This window comes from Ornithorhynchus anatinus, chromosome 19, assembly GCF_004115215.2.
Source record: "Ornithorhynchus anatinus isolate Pmale09 chromosome 19, mOrnAna1.pri.v4, whole genome shotgun sequence".
NCBI lineage: Eukaryota > Metazoa > Chordata > Mammalia > Monotremata > Ornithorhynchidae > Ornithorhynchus > Ornithorhynchus anatinus.
The window spans coordinates 1,908,671-1,923,217 of record NC_041746.1 but is presented as its reverse complement, the minus strand read 5'-3'; the positions used below and the strand labels follow the sequence as shown (position 1 = coordinate 1,923,217).

Sequence of the window (14,547 nt, the reverse complement as noted above, 5' to 3'; positions counted from 1 at the left end):
AAGCGCCGGGGGAGATAGAGGGTCATCGGGTGGTCCCACATGAGGCTCCCAGTCTCAATCCCCATTTTACAGATGAGGTCACTGAGGCACAGAGAAGAATACTAATAATAATAATAATAAGGTTGGTATTTGTTAAGTGCTTACTACTGTTCTAAGCGCTGGGGGAGATGGAGGGTCTTCAGGTGGTCCCACAGTAGGCTGACAGGCTTAATCCCCATTTTACAGATGAGGGAACTGAGATACAGAGAAGTGAAGCGACTCGCCCCAAGTCACCCAGCTGACAGGTGGCGGAGCCGGCGCTCGAACCCATGACCTCTGACTCCCGAGCCCATGCTCTTTCCACTGAGCCGTGCTACGATGACCGCTATTACGGCATTTGTTAAATGCTTACTGTGTGTCAAGCACCGTTCTAAGCATTGGGGTAGAAAAAGGATAATCGGGTTGTACTTTCCCCAGCTATCGGCATGGAGTTTTTAAAAGCAGTAATAGTAATAATAACGTTGGTATTTGTTAAGCACTTACTATGTGCGGAGCACTGTTCTCTAAGCGCTGGGGGAGATACAGGGTAATCAGGTTGTCCCACGTGGGGCTCACAGTCTTGATCCCCATTTTACAGATGAGGTAACCGAGGCCCAGAGAAGTACAGTGACAGTCACGCAGCCGACAAGTGGCAGAGCCGGGCTTCGAACCCATGACCTCTGACTCCGAAGCCCGGCCTCCTTCCGCTGAGCCACGCTGCTAGTAGTGAATACCTCCCGGGTAAACGCTGAGGTAAGTACAACGGACGCAAAAAAGAGAAATAGGGTTGCCTAGGAGCTAGTTCCGTGGCCTGGGAGTCAGAGGACCTGGGTTCTAATCCCAGCTCTGCAACTTGTCCGGCGTGTGATTGGGGGCCTGTAACTTCACTTCTCTGGGCCTCAGCTTTCTCTACTGCAAAATGGGGATTAAGACTGTGAACCCATGTGGGACGGGGACTGTCCAACCTGATCATCTCCTACCTACACCAGCTCTTAGAACAGTGCCCGGCACAGAGTTGACATTAAACAAGTACCATAACTTTTCCTAAATACCATTAAAAAAAGAAAAACGGGCTCCCTGCCCAGAAGGAGCTTCCATTCCTACATTCAATCGTTCGGTCGCTTTTGTTAAGCGCTCACTGTGTGGAAAACACTGTAACTAAGCACGTGGGAGAGTACGATAGAACAAAAAACAGACACTCCCTGCCCACGATCAGCTCACAGTCTAGAGGGGGTGACGGACGTTAATGTACATAAATAAATAGATACATGAATTACAGGTTATACGCATATGTGCTGTGGGGATGGGGGGAGAGGATGAAAGAAGGGAGTAAGTCGGGGTGACTCAGAAGAAGTGGGCGAAGAGGAGAGGAGAGCTTCTTATAATTATTAAAAATAATAATGTATTTGTCAATTGTGGCAGGCACTGTACTAGGCGCTGGATTATTACCATAATTGTCATTGTTATCATTCTCATCGTCACGATTATCATCATCATCATCATCATCGTCACCATCATCATCATTGTTGTCAGTATTATTATTATCATCGGCATTATTAGTATCCTTATCGTCGGTATTATCATTAGCGGTATCCTTATCATCATTACTATTGTCACTATTATCATTATCATCATCAGAATCCTTATTATCATTATTATTAGAGGCATTATCATCATTATCAGTATGCTTTTCATTATTATTATTATAGGTATTATCATTATCATCATCACTGTTGTGGGTATCGTTATTATCGGTATCATCAGTGTCCTTATTATCGGTATTATAATTATCAATATCCTTATTATCGTTATTATTATCACTATTATCATCATCAGAATCCTTATTATCATTATTATCACTAGTGTCGTCATCATCGGAATCCTTATCGTCATTATTATTATTATTATAGGTATCATCATCATCAGTACCATCATCATCGACACTGTCGGTATCCTTATCGGCGTCAACGGCATCATCGCCGTTATCACTCTCCTCATCGCCGTCACTATCATCGCCCCGATCACCGTCACCATTACCCGTACCATCGCCAGCCTCGCCGTCGGCACCATCGCGATTATCGGCGTCGGCACCGTCGCCGTCACGAGGCCGACGTGGCGAGGGTCCGGGCCTGGTTTGAGCGGTCGCTTCCGTCCGGGGGGGGGGTCGCCCGCACCCCCCCGCACCCTTCCCGCCCCGGGTGCCGTTCCCGTTCCGGAATTCCCTGCCGGCCCCTTGTCACTCACAGGGCTTCCTGGAGTAGCCGTCCACGGGTCTCTGGGCTTGTTTCTTCTTGAGGTAGGTGACCTTCTCCACCAGGTAGAGCAGGCGGCCCCTGATGGTGAGGTCGCTGCTCCCCTCCGGGCCGCCGTCCTCATCCAGTTCGATTCCTGCCGGGAAAGAGCGGGGACAGGGAACGCTGAAAGGGCCCGTGGGCGACCGCAGCGCGACCCCCACCTCGGCTCCGAGACGCCATTCGATTCACTCATCCGCTCGGCCGGATTTACCGAGCGCCGACCGCGTGCGGGGCGCCGTGCTGAGCGCTCGGGAGAGCCCGGGGGGGAACGGTCCAGACGCGTTCCCTGCCCGCTGTGAGCTGACGGTCTAGAGGGCGAGGCGAACATTAACGGAAACTAATAAAACGACAGCTGTGGCCGTAAGCGGCGCGGGGCTGGGAGGGGGCGGTGAATAAAGGGAGCAAGTCAGGGCGACGCAGAAGGGAGTGGGAGAATAATAATAACAACAGTGTTGGTATTCGTTCAGTCATTCATTCATTCAATAGCACTGATTGAGCGCTCACTATGTGCAGAGCACTGTACTAAGCGCTTGGAACGCACAAGTCGGCAACGGACAGAGACGGCCCCTGCCGTCCGACGGGCTCACGGTCTGATCGGGGGAGACGGACGGACGAGAACGATGGCGATAAATAGAGTCGAGGGGAAGAACGTCTCGTGAAAACAAGGGCAACTAAACTGTTGAGTGCCTACTGTGCGCAGAGCACTGTTCTGAGCACTTGGGGTGGGCACAGGGTGTCCTACGTGAGTCTTCATCCCCATTTTCCAGATAAGGGAACTGAGGCCCGGAGAAGTGAAGTGACTCGCCCACAGTCACCCAGCTGACAAGTGGCAGAGCCGGGATTCGAACCCATGACCTCCGACTCCCAAGCCGGGGCTCTTGCCACTGAGCCACTCTGCTTCTACTGAGAGGAAAGGAGAGGCTCCGTCAGGGAAGGCCTCTTGGAGGAGAAGGAAGGACCTGGGTTCTAATCTGCTGCGCGCGGATTGTCTCCTCTGTGACCTCGGGCGGGTCGCTTCATTTCGTCACGCCCCGGTTACCCCGTCTCTAAAATGGGGATTAAGACTGTGAGCCCCTCGTGGGAGAGGATCTCTGTCCAACCCGATTTGCTTGTGCCCCCCCCCCCCCCCAGTGCTTGGTAGCGTGCCTAGCACGACGGAAGCGCTTAATAAATGCTACGATTATTATTATGAGGAAATCAGCAAGAGGGGGCCGAGGCGACTGAGGGCTTCGAAGCCGAGGGTAAGGAGTTTCTGTTCCATGTGGAGCTGGACGGGCAACCAATGAAGGTGGGTGAGGACCCGGCCCCACGGCACCTCTGTACGTAACTGCCGTTTTATTCGTTCCTTTTTAATGTCTGCCTCCCGCTCAAGGCCGTAAGCTCACTGTGGGCAGGGAAGGCGTCTATCATACTGTATTGTGCTCCCCCAAGCGCTTAGTACCCGGTAAGTGCTCAATAACTGACTGACTAATAAAAGTAATATAGAAGATACGCATTAGAACATTCACAGACGGACACGTTAACAGCCGTGAGCCTCCTCTCCTCCCGCGGACCCACACTCCCACACAAAATGGCGCCGGAAAAGACCGCCCTTCTCCACCACCGGCCCGAGCCGGGCTGAATAGAACCAGCCGCCCAAGGGTGACGGGCGACTCCGTCTGCGGACGCCGAGGACAGCGAAACACCCCGAGCCGCCACCATCTTATCAGACACACCCATCTAGCCACGCCAGCGGCCCACATTACCACAGTGCATCATCAGATCTTCGTGGAATTCCAAGAGCTGGTCCCTGATTTCTTCGGGGCAAGGGCACTCGCTTTTCTCGTCCTTAAAATTCAGGAGCATGTTGATCTTGGAGAGAGAGAGGGAGAAAGGAATCGGAAGATTTGGGAGAAGGACGGAAGGGAACCGGAAGATTCGGGAAAAGGACGGAAGGAAGGGACGGCAATTAGAGGCGTCTGAACTCTCTCCGCATCCACCGACGAATTCCGGGGCCCGATATCGTCTGATGCTGCCTTTTGGGAACGCCAGGAGACAGAAACGATCTTAAGGCCAGGGTGGGCCGTTCCAGAATAAAACCAAGCGTGCAGAAATCTCCCCTCAAAATACAATTCCTTTCCCGCCTACCTACCAGAGAAGCCGCGTGACCTGGCCGAGAGAGCACGGGCCTGGGAATCGGAGGACGTGGGTTCCAATCCCAGCTCCGCCACCTGCCTGCTGTGTGACTTTGGGCAAATCCCATCACTTCTCTGTGCTTCAGTTCCTTCATCTGTCAAATGGGGATTAAATCCTACTCCCTCCCATGAGGGACGGGGACGGGGTGCGACCTGATTAACGTATACCTCCCCCAGAGTGGAGAGAAGAGGGCTCGGCACATAGTAGGAGGCTTTCTGTCCTCTCAGCTCACGGAAACCCGCTCTACATCCGTAAAATCTTAACCCCTTCCCCGTGGTCCCCAAGAAATAATGCCTGTGGTGTTCACTAAGTGCTTACTATGCGCCAAGCACCATACCAAGCCCCGGGGTAGAGACGAGACGATCAAGGCGGACACAGTCCCCGTCCCACACGGAGCTCACAGTCTGAGCTGGAGGTCGAATCGCATTTTGCCGATGAGGAAACTGAGGTGCAGAGAAGTTCCGTGACTCGCCCGGGTCGCACAGCAGGCAGGTGGCGGAGCCGGGATTGGGACCCAGGTCTGACTCCCGGGCCCAATTTGGAGAAGCAGCGTGGCTCAGTGGAAAGGACCCGGGCTTCGGAGTCAGAGGTCGTGAGTTCGACCTCCGGCTCTGCCACTCGTCAGCTGGGGGACTGTGGGCGAGTCACTTCACTTCTCCGCGCCTCAGTTCCCTCATCTGTAAAATGGGGATTCAAAGTGTGTGAGCCCCACGTGGGACCACCTGATGACCCTGTATCTCCCCCAGCGCTTAGAACAGTGCTCTGCACATAGTAAGCGCTTAACAAATACCAACATTATTATTGTTATTAGCCCACGCCGCTTCTCGGTGTGCCACGAAATGTGACATGCGCAGCAAGATACGACACTATAGGGGGTCTACAGGAGCTTTTTGAGGGATAGGCTGGCACCCCAACTCAGCCCCCGCCCCAAACGACAGAAAATCCCCTCCCTTTTAGCCCGTGAACCCCGGGCAGGACCAGGGCCGTGTCCAATCTGCTCGGGCCGTAACCACCCTAGCGCCTAAAACGGTGCCTGGCCCCAAGTGAGCACTTCAAGGCCCCAGTTTGGGATTTTTTTTAAGCGATTTGTTCAGCGTTTACTACGTGGCAGGCACTGTACCGAGCCCCGGGGTAGCTAATCAAGCTAATCAGGTTGAACACGGTCCGTGTCCCACACCGGGCTCACGGTCTTCATTCCCCATTTTCCAGATGAGGTCACTGAGGCCCAGAGAAGTGAAGCGGCTTGCTCGAGGTCCCACAGCTGACACGGGACGAGGCCGGGAATCCAACCCAGGTCCTTCTGACCGCCGGGTCCGCTGTCTAAGCGCTAGGGCGAGCTGCATCTATTATTATTATTGTCCTTATTATTAGTCTCCATTTCTAGACGCACCATTCATCTCATCGCCGGGAGAGAAAACGCCTCAGTTCGCCCCCGTCCCCGAAGCCATCTCATTTCCACGCCCCAGCTTGGACCGCATCCCCTCCCCGACCACTCACAACGCCGAGGGCCCCGGAAGCCAGTTCGAGACTCTGGCCCACGAAGCCCAATTCCCCCCGACGGGAAAACCCCGTAGCCAGAGGAGGGGACGGGGGAGACACCGGGGAACGGGGGAGACCCCGGGGATGGGAGGCGGAGGAGCGTGAAGCGGGGGCATCCAAGGGCCACTCCCGCCCCGGCCGGTACCTGCTCCTGAGGGGGAGACCGGAATTCCCGGGTCTTCCGGGCCGTCAGGGCGGCCGACATGTTCAGGGCCTGCATGACCTCGTTGTAGCGGAAGCGCTGGTTGTCCTGCAGCTTGGCCACGAAGTCGTCCGAGAAGGCGACGATGGCTTCGATCCGGTGGCGGACCTGGCAGTCGCAGAGGTACTGCAGCAGAAGGCACATCTGGGGAGGCAACGCGAGGCGCTGAGGGTCGGGACCGGGGTCGGGACCGGGGTCCGGGCTCTATCCACTAGGCCACGCCGCTCCCACTGTCCAGCTAGCCAGTTAGCTGCTCTACTAGCTGTCTCGTACTCTCCCGGGCCCTCAGGCCAGTGCTCTGCACCGAGGAAGCGCTCGATAGAGCCGATCGAGCGAACGGCGTGGTGGTCCGCACGGGGCGGGCGGCGAATACGACCGGCCGAGGACCGACCCCGGGGGCGGGGGGGGGGCGGGGGTTGGGGGGGGGGGGGGGCGGCCCGGCCCCGGCTCGGCCCAACGCCTCGCACCCAGCGGGTCGGATCGAAGCGAACGCGCGAACTACCTGCAACTTGACGGGCTCGGGAAGCTTCATCTGGAGCAGTCCTTCCTGCGGCATCTCCTCGGCCCCGACGCCCGGGTCCCCGCCGGGGTCCCCGTCCTCCCGGGCGCCCCCGTCCGGGGCGGCCGCCTCGCGGAAGACCCCGGGCTCGATGAGCCGCAGGACGTGTTTGAGGTCCCCGTCGTGGAACACGCCCATGATGAGCAGCGTGTAGAAGAGCTTGATGAGCGGCACGAAGAGGAACTCCGTGGTCCCGCCGACGGGGTCCCGGGCCCTGAGCCCGCCCTCCCTCACCGCCTCCGTCAGCATCCGGATGGTCTTGGCCTTCAGCACGTCCAGCGGGAACTCGGGGCTCAGCTGGTGGCCCTCGTGGCCCACGGCGACGAAGCCGGGGGCGGCCGTCCGCATCCGGGGCCGCAGCGAGGTACTCAGCCCGATGCCCGGGAGGCCGTGCTTTCGGCCGGACCCGGGGAAGAGCGTGATGCTCTTGGTCTCCTCCGTCATGGGGACGATGAACTCGCCGTTCATCATGAGCCGCGCCGTGGCGTAGGGGCTCAGGTGGATGTCCACCAGCAGGTCGTAGTAGCCGGCCCGCAGCCAGCCGGGCATGTACTTGTTCTCGATGGCGTAGAGGAGCTGCTGCTCGTCCACGTGGCTGCACAGGGCGTGGGCCACGCGGTTGTTGCCCAGGGCGCACACGGCCGAGTAGAGGCGGAGCGTGTGGGAGTGGAACTTCAGCAGGTCCTCTTGCTCCGACAGCTCCAGGATGTCGATGGACCTAACGACAGTGGCCAGGGCACAAGAACCGCGGGGTCTGTTCAAGCGCTTCCTGGGCGCCGAGCCCGGTTCGAAGCGCCGGGAGAGATACGGGGTCACGGGTCGAGAACCGTCGCCGCGACAGTCACGGCACCGGCTTCGCCCCGGCTCGGTGCCTGGCACCGCCCTAAGCGCCGGGGGCGACGCGGGCCCGTCGGCCGACCGTCGCCGTAACGACGGGCCCTCTTTCGCGCTTACCGAGTGCCGGGCCCCGTTCTGAGCGCCGGGGGAGATACGGGCTTATCGGTCGGCGACGGTCACGATACCGATCGCGATGACGTCGAGCGCTCAGTACAGGGCTTGGCGCGCGGCGAGCGGTCGATAGATAAGATCGAACGGATGAATACGTCGTCGTAATTACGACGGTACGCGTTACGCGCTTGCCGCGGTGCCGGGCGCTGTTCCGAGCACTGGGGGAGGTGCCGGTTAATAATAATCCCGATGGATTATAATCCATCATGATTATATCACGATTAGACTTAGATTATAATTATATCACAATTATAATTATATCATAATTATATCACAATTATAATTATATCATAATTATAATCATCATAATAACGTCAGCACCTGCTACGTGCCTAACACCGTCCTAAGCGCCGGGGGAAATACAAGCTTATCGGTCGATAACGACCGCGATAATAATCACCACGACGACGGGAGCTTGAGAAGTGAGACTGAACGAACGGATGAATCATCAATTACGGTGGCATCCGGCAGGCGCTCACTACGGTGCCGGACGCCGGTCTGAGCACCGGAAGAGACGCAAGGCAAGGAGGCGAGAGACAGTCCCGGTCCCACGTGGGGGCTCGGACTCTCAATCCCCCCTCCCAGAAGGAGGAATGATAACGTCGGTATCCGTTAAGCGCTCGCGGTGCGCAGAGCACCGTTCTAAGCGCCGGGGTAGGTACCGGGTGATCAGATTGTCCCTCGTGAGGCTCACGGTCCTAATCCCCATTTTCCAGATGAGGTCACTGAGGCCCAGAGAAGTGACTTGCCCGCTGCCACGTGGCAGAGCCGGCATTCGAACCCACGACCTCCGACCCCCCGAGCCCGGGCTCTTGCCGCCGAGCCGCGCCGCTTCCCGTAAGAGGGAACCGAGGCCTGGAGAAGCCAGGCGGCCCGCCCGGGGTCGCACGAGAGACACGAGGCAGAGCCGGGCCGGCGACCCCCGACCCTCCGACTCCCGGGCTCCGGCCACGCGGGCCCACGCCCGCCGCGGCGGCCCTCCCCGCCCCGCGGGCCCGGCCACCGACCTGTTCTCCTCCGGGATGTGGAGCGACATGAACTGCAACGGTTCCAGGCACTGGACCAGCCAGCCCTGGTGCTCGCTGACGCGGGACACGTCCACCTTGAGGAACCGGTTGGGCACGCGGCTCCACAGCACGCGGGTGAGGAACTGGACGTGGAGGCGGGGCGGGCACTGAGGGCTCGGGTTCTTGTGCTCGCTCTTGAACAGGCCGGCCGACAGCGGCATGACGTTCTGTGGGGGGCGGGACGCGGGGGATGATCCGACCGGCGCGCTCCCTGCCCTCTCCGCCGTCAGCTCGGTGGGGGCCGGGAACGTGCCCGTCCCGCCGCCCCGCCGCGCTCTCCCGAGCGCTCGCTACAGTGCTCGGCTCAGATACGATCGACCGAAAGGCTGACGAAACGGGGCTCTCCCTTTTTTTTTGGTCGGTATCTGTTAAGCGCTCACTACGTGCCGAGCGCTGTTCTGAGCGCTGGGGGAGATACAGGGGAATGAGGGGGTCCCACGTGAGGCTCGCAGTCTTCACCCCCATTTTCCAGATGAGGGAACCGAGGCACAGAGAAGCGAAGTGACTCGCCCCCAGTCACCCAGCTGACAAGGGGCAGAGCCGGGATACGAACCCGTGACCCCCCGACTCCCCAGCCCGGGCTCTTTCCGCTGAGCCGCGCGGCTTCTCTCTGCTTCCCTCTAGACCGTAAGCTCGACGCGGGCAGGGATTGCGTCTGTTGTACTGTCGTATGGGCGTGGCGGAAAGAGCCCGGGCTTGGGAGTCAGACGTCGCGGGTTCGAATCCCCGCTCCACCAGGTGTCAGCCGTGTGACTTTGGGCAAATCGCTTCACTTCTCTGGGCCTCAGTGACCTCATCCGTCAAACGGGGATTAGGACTGTGAGCCCCACGTGGGACAACCTGATCACCTCGTATCTCTCCCGGTGCTCAAGGGTGCTTAGCACATGGGAAGCGCTTAACAAATACCCGCACTACTATACTGGACTCTCCCAAGCGCTTAGGACGGTGCTCTGCACAGAGAAAGCACTCGATAAGTACCACTGACTGACAGACAACAGAAGTGCCCTCCCTGTAGACCGTCAGCTCGTTGTGGGCCGGGAATGTGTCCGTTACACTGTTCTGTCGCACTCTCCCGAGCGCTCGGCACACGGAAAGCGCTCAATAAATACGATCGACTGACTGACGACGGCGGCGCCTCTCCTCCGGACTGTGAGGTCTCGGTGGGCCGGGAATGCGTCCGTCATACTGTTCTACTGGACTCTCCCAAGCGCTCAGTACAGTGCTCTGGGCACAGGAAGCGCTCCATCGATACGACTGACCGACCTGTTCTTGCCACTAGGCCAAGCTGCCTCGGGGAGGCCCTTGGCAAAAGGAGAGACTTTAAGAGCAGATGAAGACGGGCCTGGAAGGGAGAGTGGGGCACTCGGACAGGGTAACCACCATCCCCGGAGTGGATAACTCCGATGGTGACAAACCAAGCGCCCTTCGGGGGGGATAAGCGGACGAGCGAGGAAATCCAGCACCAACACGACTTTACCTTGATCCTCCCCAGCTCGAACTGGAAAACATTGGGGCTCGTGGCTTGGGCGAAAACGGCCGGAAATAATTTCGTACTCGGCTCCACCTGAATTTGGAAAAGTAAAGGCGAGACACGTGAATTCCAGCAGTAGACCGTTTACCGGCGGCCTGTTTTCCTTAGAACCACGGAGGGAAAGCCCGTCTGCGGGTATCCGCTTCAGAAATCCACCTCGTCCTATAACCCATAATCTACTCGAAAGACCGGAAACCCGTCCGGTTCTATCGCCTGTAATCTATTCACCCGGACCTTCCTCTGATAACATCTTAAATCAGTAAGAGGCTTTTATTCTTCCCCAGGTTTTCAGACCAATCGTCCCCTTCAACGCTCAAGCAACCCTACGCCTTAGGGAGAGGCAGGCGTCATTTTCTCCATTTTCAGGCGAGGAAACCGAAGCCCAGAGAGATGAAGCGACTTTCCCAGCGTCACACAGCGGGCCCGGGGCACAGCCAGGACTAAAACCTGGGCCCCCTCACTAGCTTTCCTCCTCCGTGATCGATTTTAGACCGGAACCTCTATATCGGACTCTCCGGAGACCTTAGTACGGTGCTCTGCACGCAGCGAGCACTCAATAAATACCATTGATAGATTGATCCCAGCCCCTCCGCTTATCATCTTCTGATTTTTAAAAATTTTTCCCACTTCCTCACCAATGTTCGTTGAGGGGAGGGAATGTTACTCTTAGGTCGTCCTGCTGTACTCTCCCAAGCGCTTAGTTCAGCGTTCTGTACTTAGGGAGCGGCACAGCCTAGCGGATAAAGCACAGCCCTGGGAGTCGGAAGGTCGTGGGTTCTAATCCCGGCTCCGCCCCTTGTCTGCTGTGTGGCCTTGGGCAAGTCACTTCACTTCTCTGGCCCTCAGTTCCCTCGTCTGTAAAACGGGGATGAGACCGTGAGCCCCGTGTGGGGCAGGGACTGTGTCCAAGCCCGTTTGCTTGGATCCACCCCAGCGCTGAGTACGGAAGAGTAGCGAAGCAGCGTGGCTCAGTGGAAAGAGCAAGGGCTTTGGAGTCAGAGGTCACGAGTTCGAATCCCAGCTCTGCCCCTTGTCAGCTGGGTGACTGCGGGCGAGTCACTTCACTTCTCTGGGCCTCAGTTACCTCATCTGTAAAATGGGGATTAAGACTGCGAGCCCCACGTGGGACGACCTGACTCCCCTGTGTCTACCCCAGCGCTTAGAACAGTGCTCTGCGCAGAGTATGCGCTTAACAAATACCAACATTATTATCATTATTATTATTATTATTATTACAGCGCCCGGCCCAGAGGAAGCGCTTAACGAATACCAGAATCATCATTAATTATTACACTGAGCGCTCGTTAAATACAGCTGACTGACCGACCGACCCTCGGGCTTGGCGATGGTCCTCCCCCCGGCCCTTCCCATTCTCCTGGCCCTCGGTGGGCCCAGCGGTACCTGGTAGTAGGTGCTGAGCTCCTTGCCGTTAGCGGTGAAGGTGAGCAGGCCGGTGGCGACGTCCACCACGCAGCCGATCTCCAGGCCGTTGTTGTTGCGCCCCTGGCCGGGACTCAGGTTCTCCCCGGCGCACACCATGTAGCAGTTGCTCCGCTTGATGCTGAGTGAGAAACAGCCCCCCCAGCCCGGGTTGATAGGGGTTCCCACCCAGCCAGGCCGGGACGGGGTGGGAGATCGGGGTCCCTGCTCGGGTCTGCGCAGGCAACAAGCACGTGCTGGAATGAGCTCTCGGGGGGCACGGGGAGTCCCGGGAGGGCTTCCCGTCAGCATCCGCCGGCTCCTCCCTCCGAGCGCCAGGCCCCGGAGTCGGAGTCGGGCGGGGGGAGACTCAAACCAAACGGGGGCGTTTTTGGAGGTTCAAAAAAGTCGATGGCGTCGGGCCCGGTCGCATCCTTGGACCCTTTCCCTCCTCCGGCGGCGGGAAGCGTCGCTGACCCGAGGCTGCCGGTGGCATGGACGAGGGAAGGAGACGGCAAGTATTTACGCTGCTGGAATTGCGGGGGGGGGGGGGGGGGAATCAAACACCGGACCCTCCTCTACAGTCAACTCTCCACGATCCGCTATGTGGCACAGAGGTGGGGAGATTATGGGAAAAAGAGCTGGGAGACCACGAGAGAGGGAGGGAGAGAGGGAGAGGAGAAGAAAGAGGGAGAGAAGGAGAGGAAGAAGGGAGGGAGGGAGGGAGGGAGGGAGGGAGAGGGAGAGAGGGAGAAGAGAAGAAAGATGGAGAGAAGGACAGGAAGAAGGAGAGGGAGAGAGGGAGAAAAAGAAGGAAAGAGAAGAGAGAAGGAAAGAGAAAGATGAGAAAAGAGAGGAGAAGGGAAAGAGAAGGAGAGAGGAAGAACAGAAGAAAGAGGAGAGAGATTAAAGGAAAGAGGGGGAGAGAGGAAAGGAAAGGAGGGGAGGAGGAGAGGGGAGGGAAGGTGAAGAGGAGAGAGAAGGCGAGAGGAAGAAAAAGGAGAAGAGAAGAGAAGAGGAGAGAGGAGAAGAGAAGAAGAGAGAAGAGGAGAGAGGGAGTGCACCGTTACTCAATCTAGAGAAAATGCTACCGATGGCCAGATGCCGTCGGTGTCCAAGTGCAATCGATGAGATCAGTAAGATCGACGATCCATTGATTAGACGGGATCAGTACTGCCCGTCGCTCTTCTCCCTCACTCCCTAACCACATTCCCCTGTGCCATTCCGATTTCTCCCTCCTGCGCCGCTAAGGCAGATGCCCGCTCGCTAGCAGCTAAAGGTCAGGCTGGCCTCTCTCCGGCCGTGCCCCATCACCTGAGATCCTCTGCAAATCTCCAGATGTGATTCTCCGGCCTTCCCCCGCCCCCTCGGTCCTCCTGACCAGGCTGACCACCCAGTTCCGTTGGCGTCCATCCCCCTCACACTCCCCTCCTAGCCAAGGTGGCCCGTGTCGGTGTTGATCGCCTCGCTGCCCTCCAGAACCTTCCGGCCCGCGACCAGCCCGGCCAACAATCCGGGAGTCCCAAGGGGACGGGGACGGTCGCCCTAAAAGGAGTCACCGATCCCGCTCAGGTAGACATTCCTTCGGGAGCAGCCCTGGCCTGTACGGCGCACCTGGTGATAATCATAATTACGGTACTCGCTAAGCACTCGTTATGTGCCAAGCATGAAACTCCCTGAGCTGAGGGCCCCCCTCGGGGGCGTCCGAGCCCCCTCACGGTGTGGGGGAACGACAGCCACGGGGTGTCCAAGGACCCGCTTTACCAGCAGACCGATCCCGGTCTCCCCGTCAAGTTGACGGCCGACGTCGCGGCGAACGTCGTCCCGTCGGTCTGCCCGGGGAGATTCGCCCAGTAAAATCAGCGCCCAAGAAAGCGCCGTTGTCGGGGAGCTCTGGGGGAGCCCGGGTCTAACTGGTAAGACCAGCACACTCCCCTGCACACTCTGGCGAGAGCGCCATGAGAAAACAGGGGGACAACCGGTCATCCACGTGCCGGATGCGAGTACTCAAGGGACGCTGTGAGCAGAAACCCCTCCGCGGGCACGGAGTGTCTCCCCTATTCAGCCGTTCACTCGTTCAATCGTATTTATTGAACGCTTACTATGTGCGAAGCGCTGTAGTAAGCGCTTGGGCACTGTACTAAGACTGTCTACTGGACTCCCCCAGCGTGGCACTAGGGGTGCTCCGTAAAGATCATCACCAGGGCCCGGGTTCCCTTTAACGTGGGCTCGTGTGGGAAGGCAGAACCCACGTCAGAAGTCGGGGGTGAACGAGCCCGTGAGGAAAAGCGTTCCGACCGACGGTTCTCCCGCTCGAGGCCCCGTTCCGGGGAAGCGGTCGTGTCATATATCTATGATGATGATAAAAACGATGGTGTTTAAGCGCTTGCTACGTGCCAGGCACCGTCCCGAGCGCTGGGGGAGATACAAGGTCATCGGGTTGTCCCACGTGGGGCTCACGGTCTCAATCCCCATTTGACGGATGAGGGAACTGAGGCACGGAGAAGTCAAGTGACCTGCCCAGAGTCACACGGCTGAGAGGCGGCGGAGCCGGGATTAGAACCCACCACCTCTGTCTCCCAAGCCCGGCCTCTTTCCACTGAGCCACGCTGCACATCTCCTGTCATCGACGCCGTCGAGCCAGCCGGTCCACTGGACCTTTAGCAGTAGCCAGATCGGTCGGACCCCGGCCGATGTGGTTTCACCTTTCATTCAGATCATTCGTTCATTCATTC

General features: G+C 58.1%; 1 protein-coding gene across 1 annotated transcript in view; it reads right to left on the bottom strand.

The window, feature by feature from the left end:
* Window positions 1-14,547, bottom strand: part of RYR2 (ryanodine receptor 2) — a 232,928-nt gene that overhangs the window by 109,909 nt on the left and 108,472 nt on the right. Inside the window, 7 exon segments of the mRNA XM_029047213.2 lie at window positions 2,263-2,406; window positions 4,058-4,163; window positions 6,172-6,372; window positions 6,731-7,505; window positions 8,803-9,029; window positions 10,340-10,426; window positions 11,795-11,954. Coding sequence (XP_028903046.1) covers window positions 2,263-2,406; window positions 4,058-4,163; window positions 6,172-6,372; window positions 6,731-7,505; window positions 8,803-9,029; window positions 10,340-10,426; window positions 11,795-11,954 — 1,700 coding nt within the window.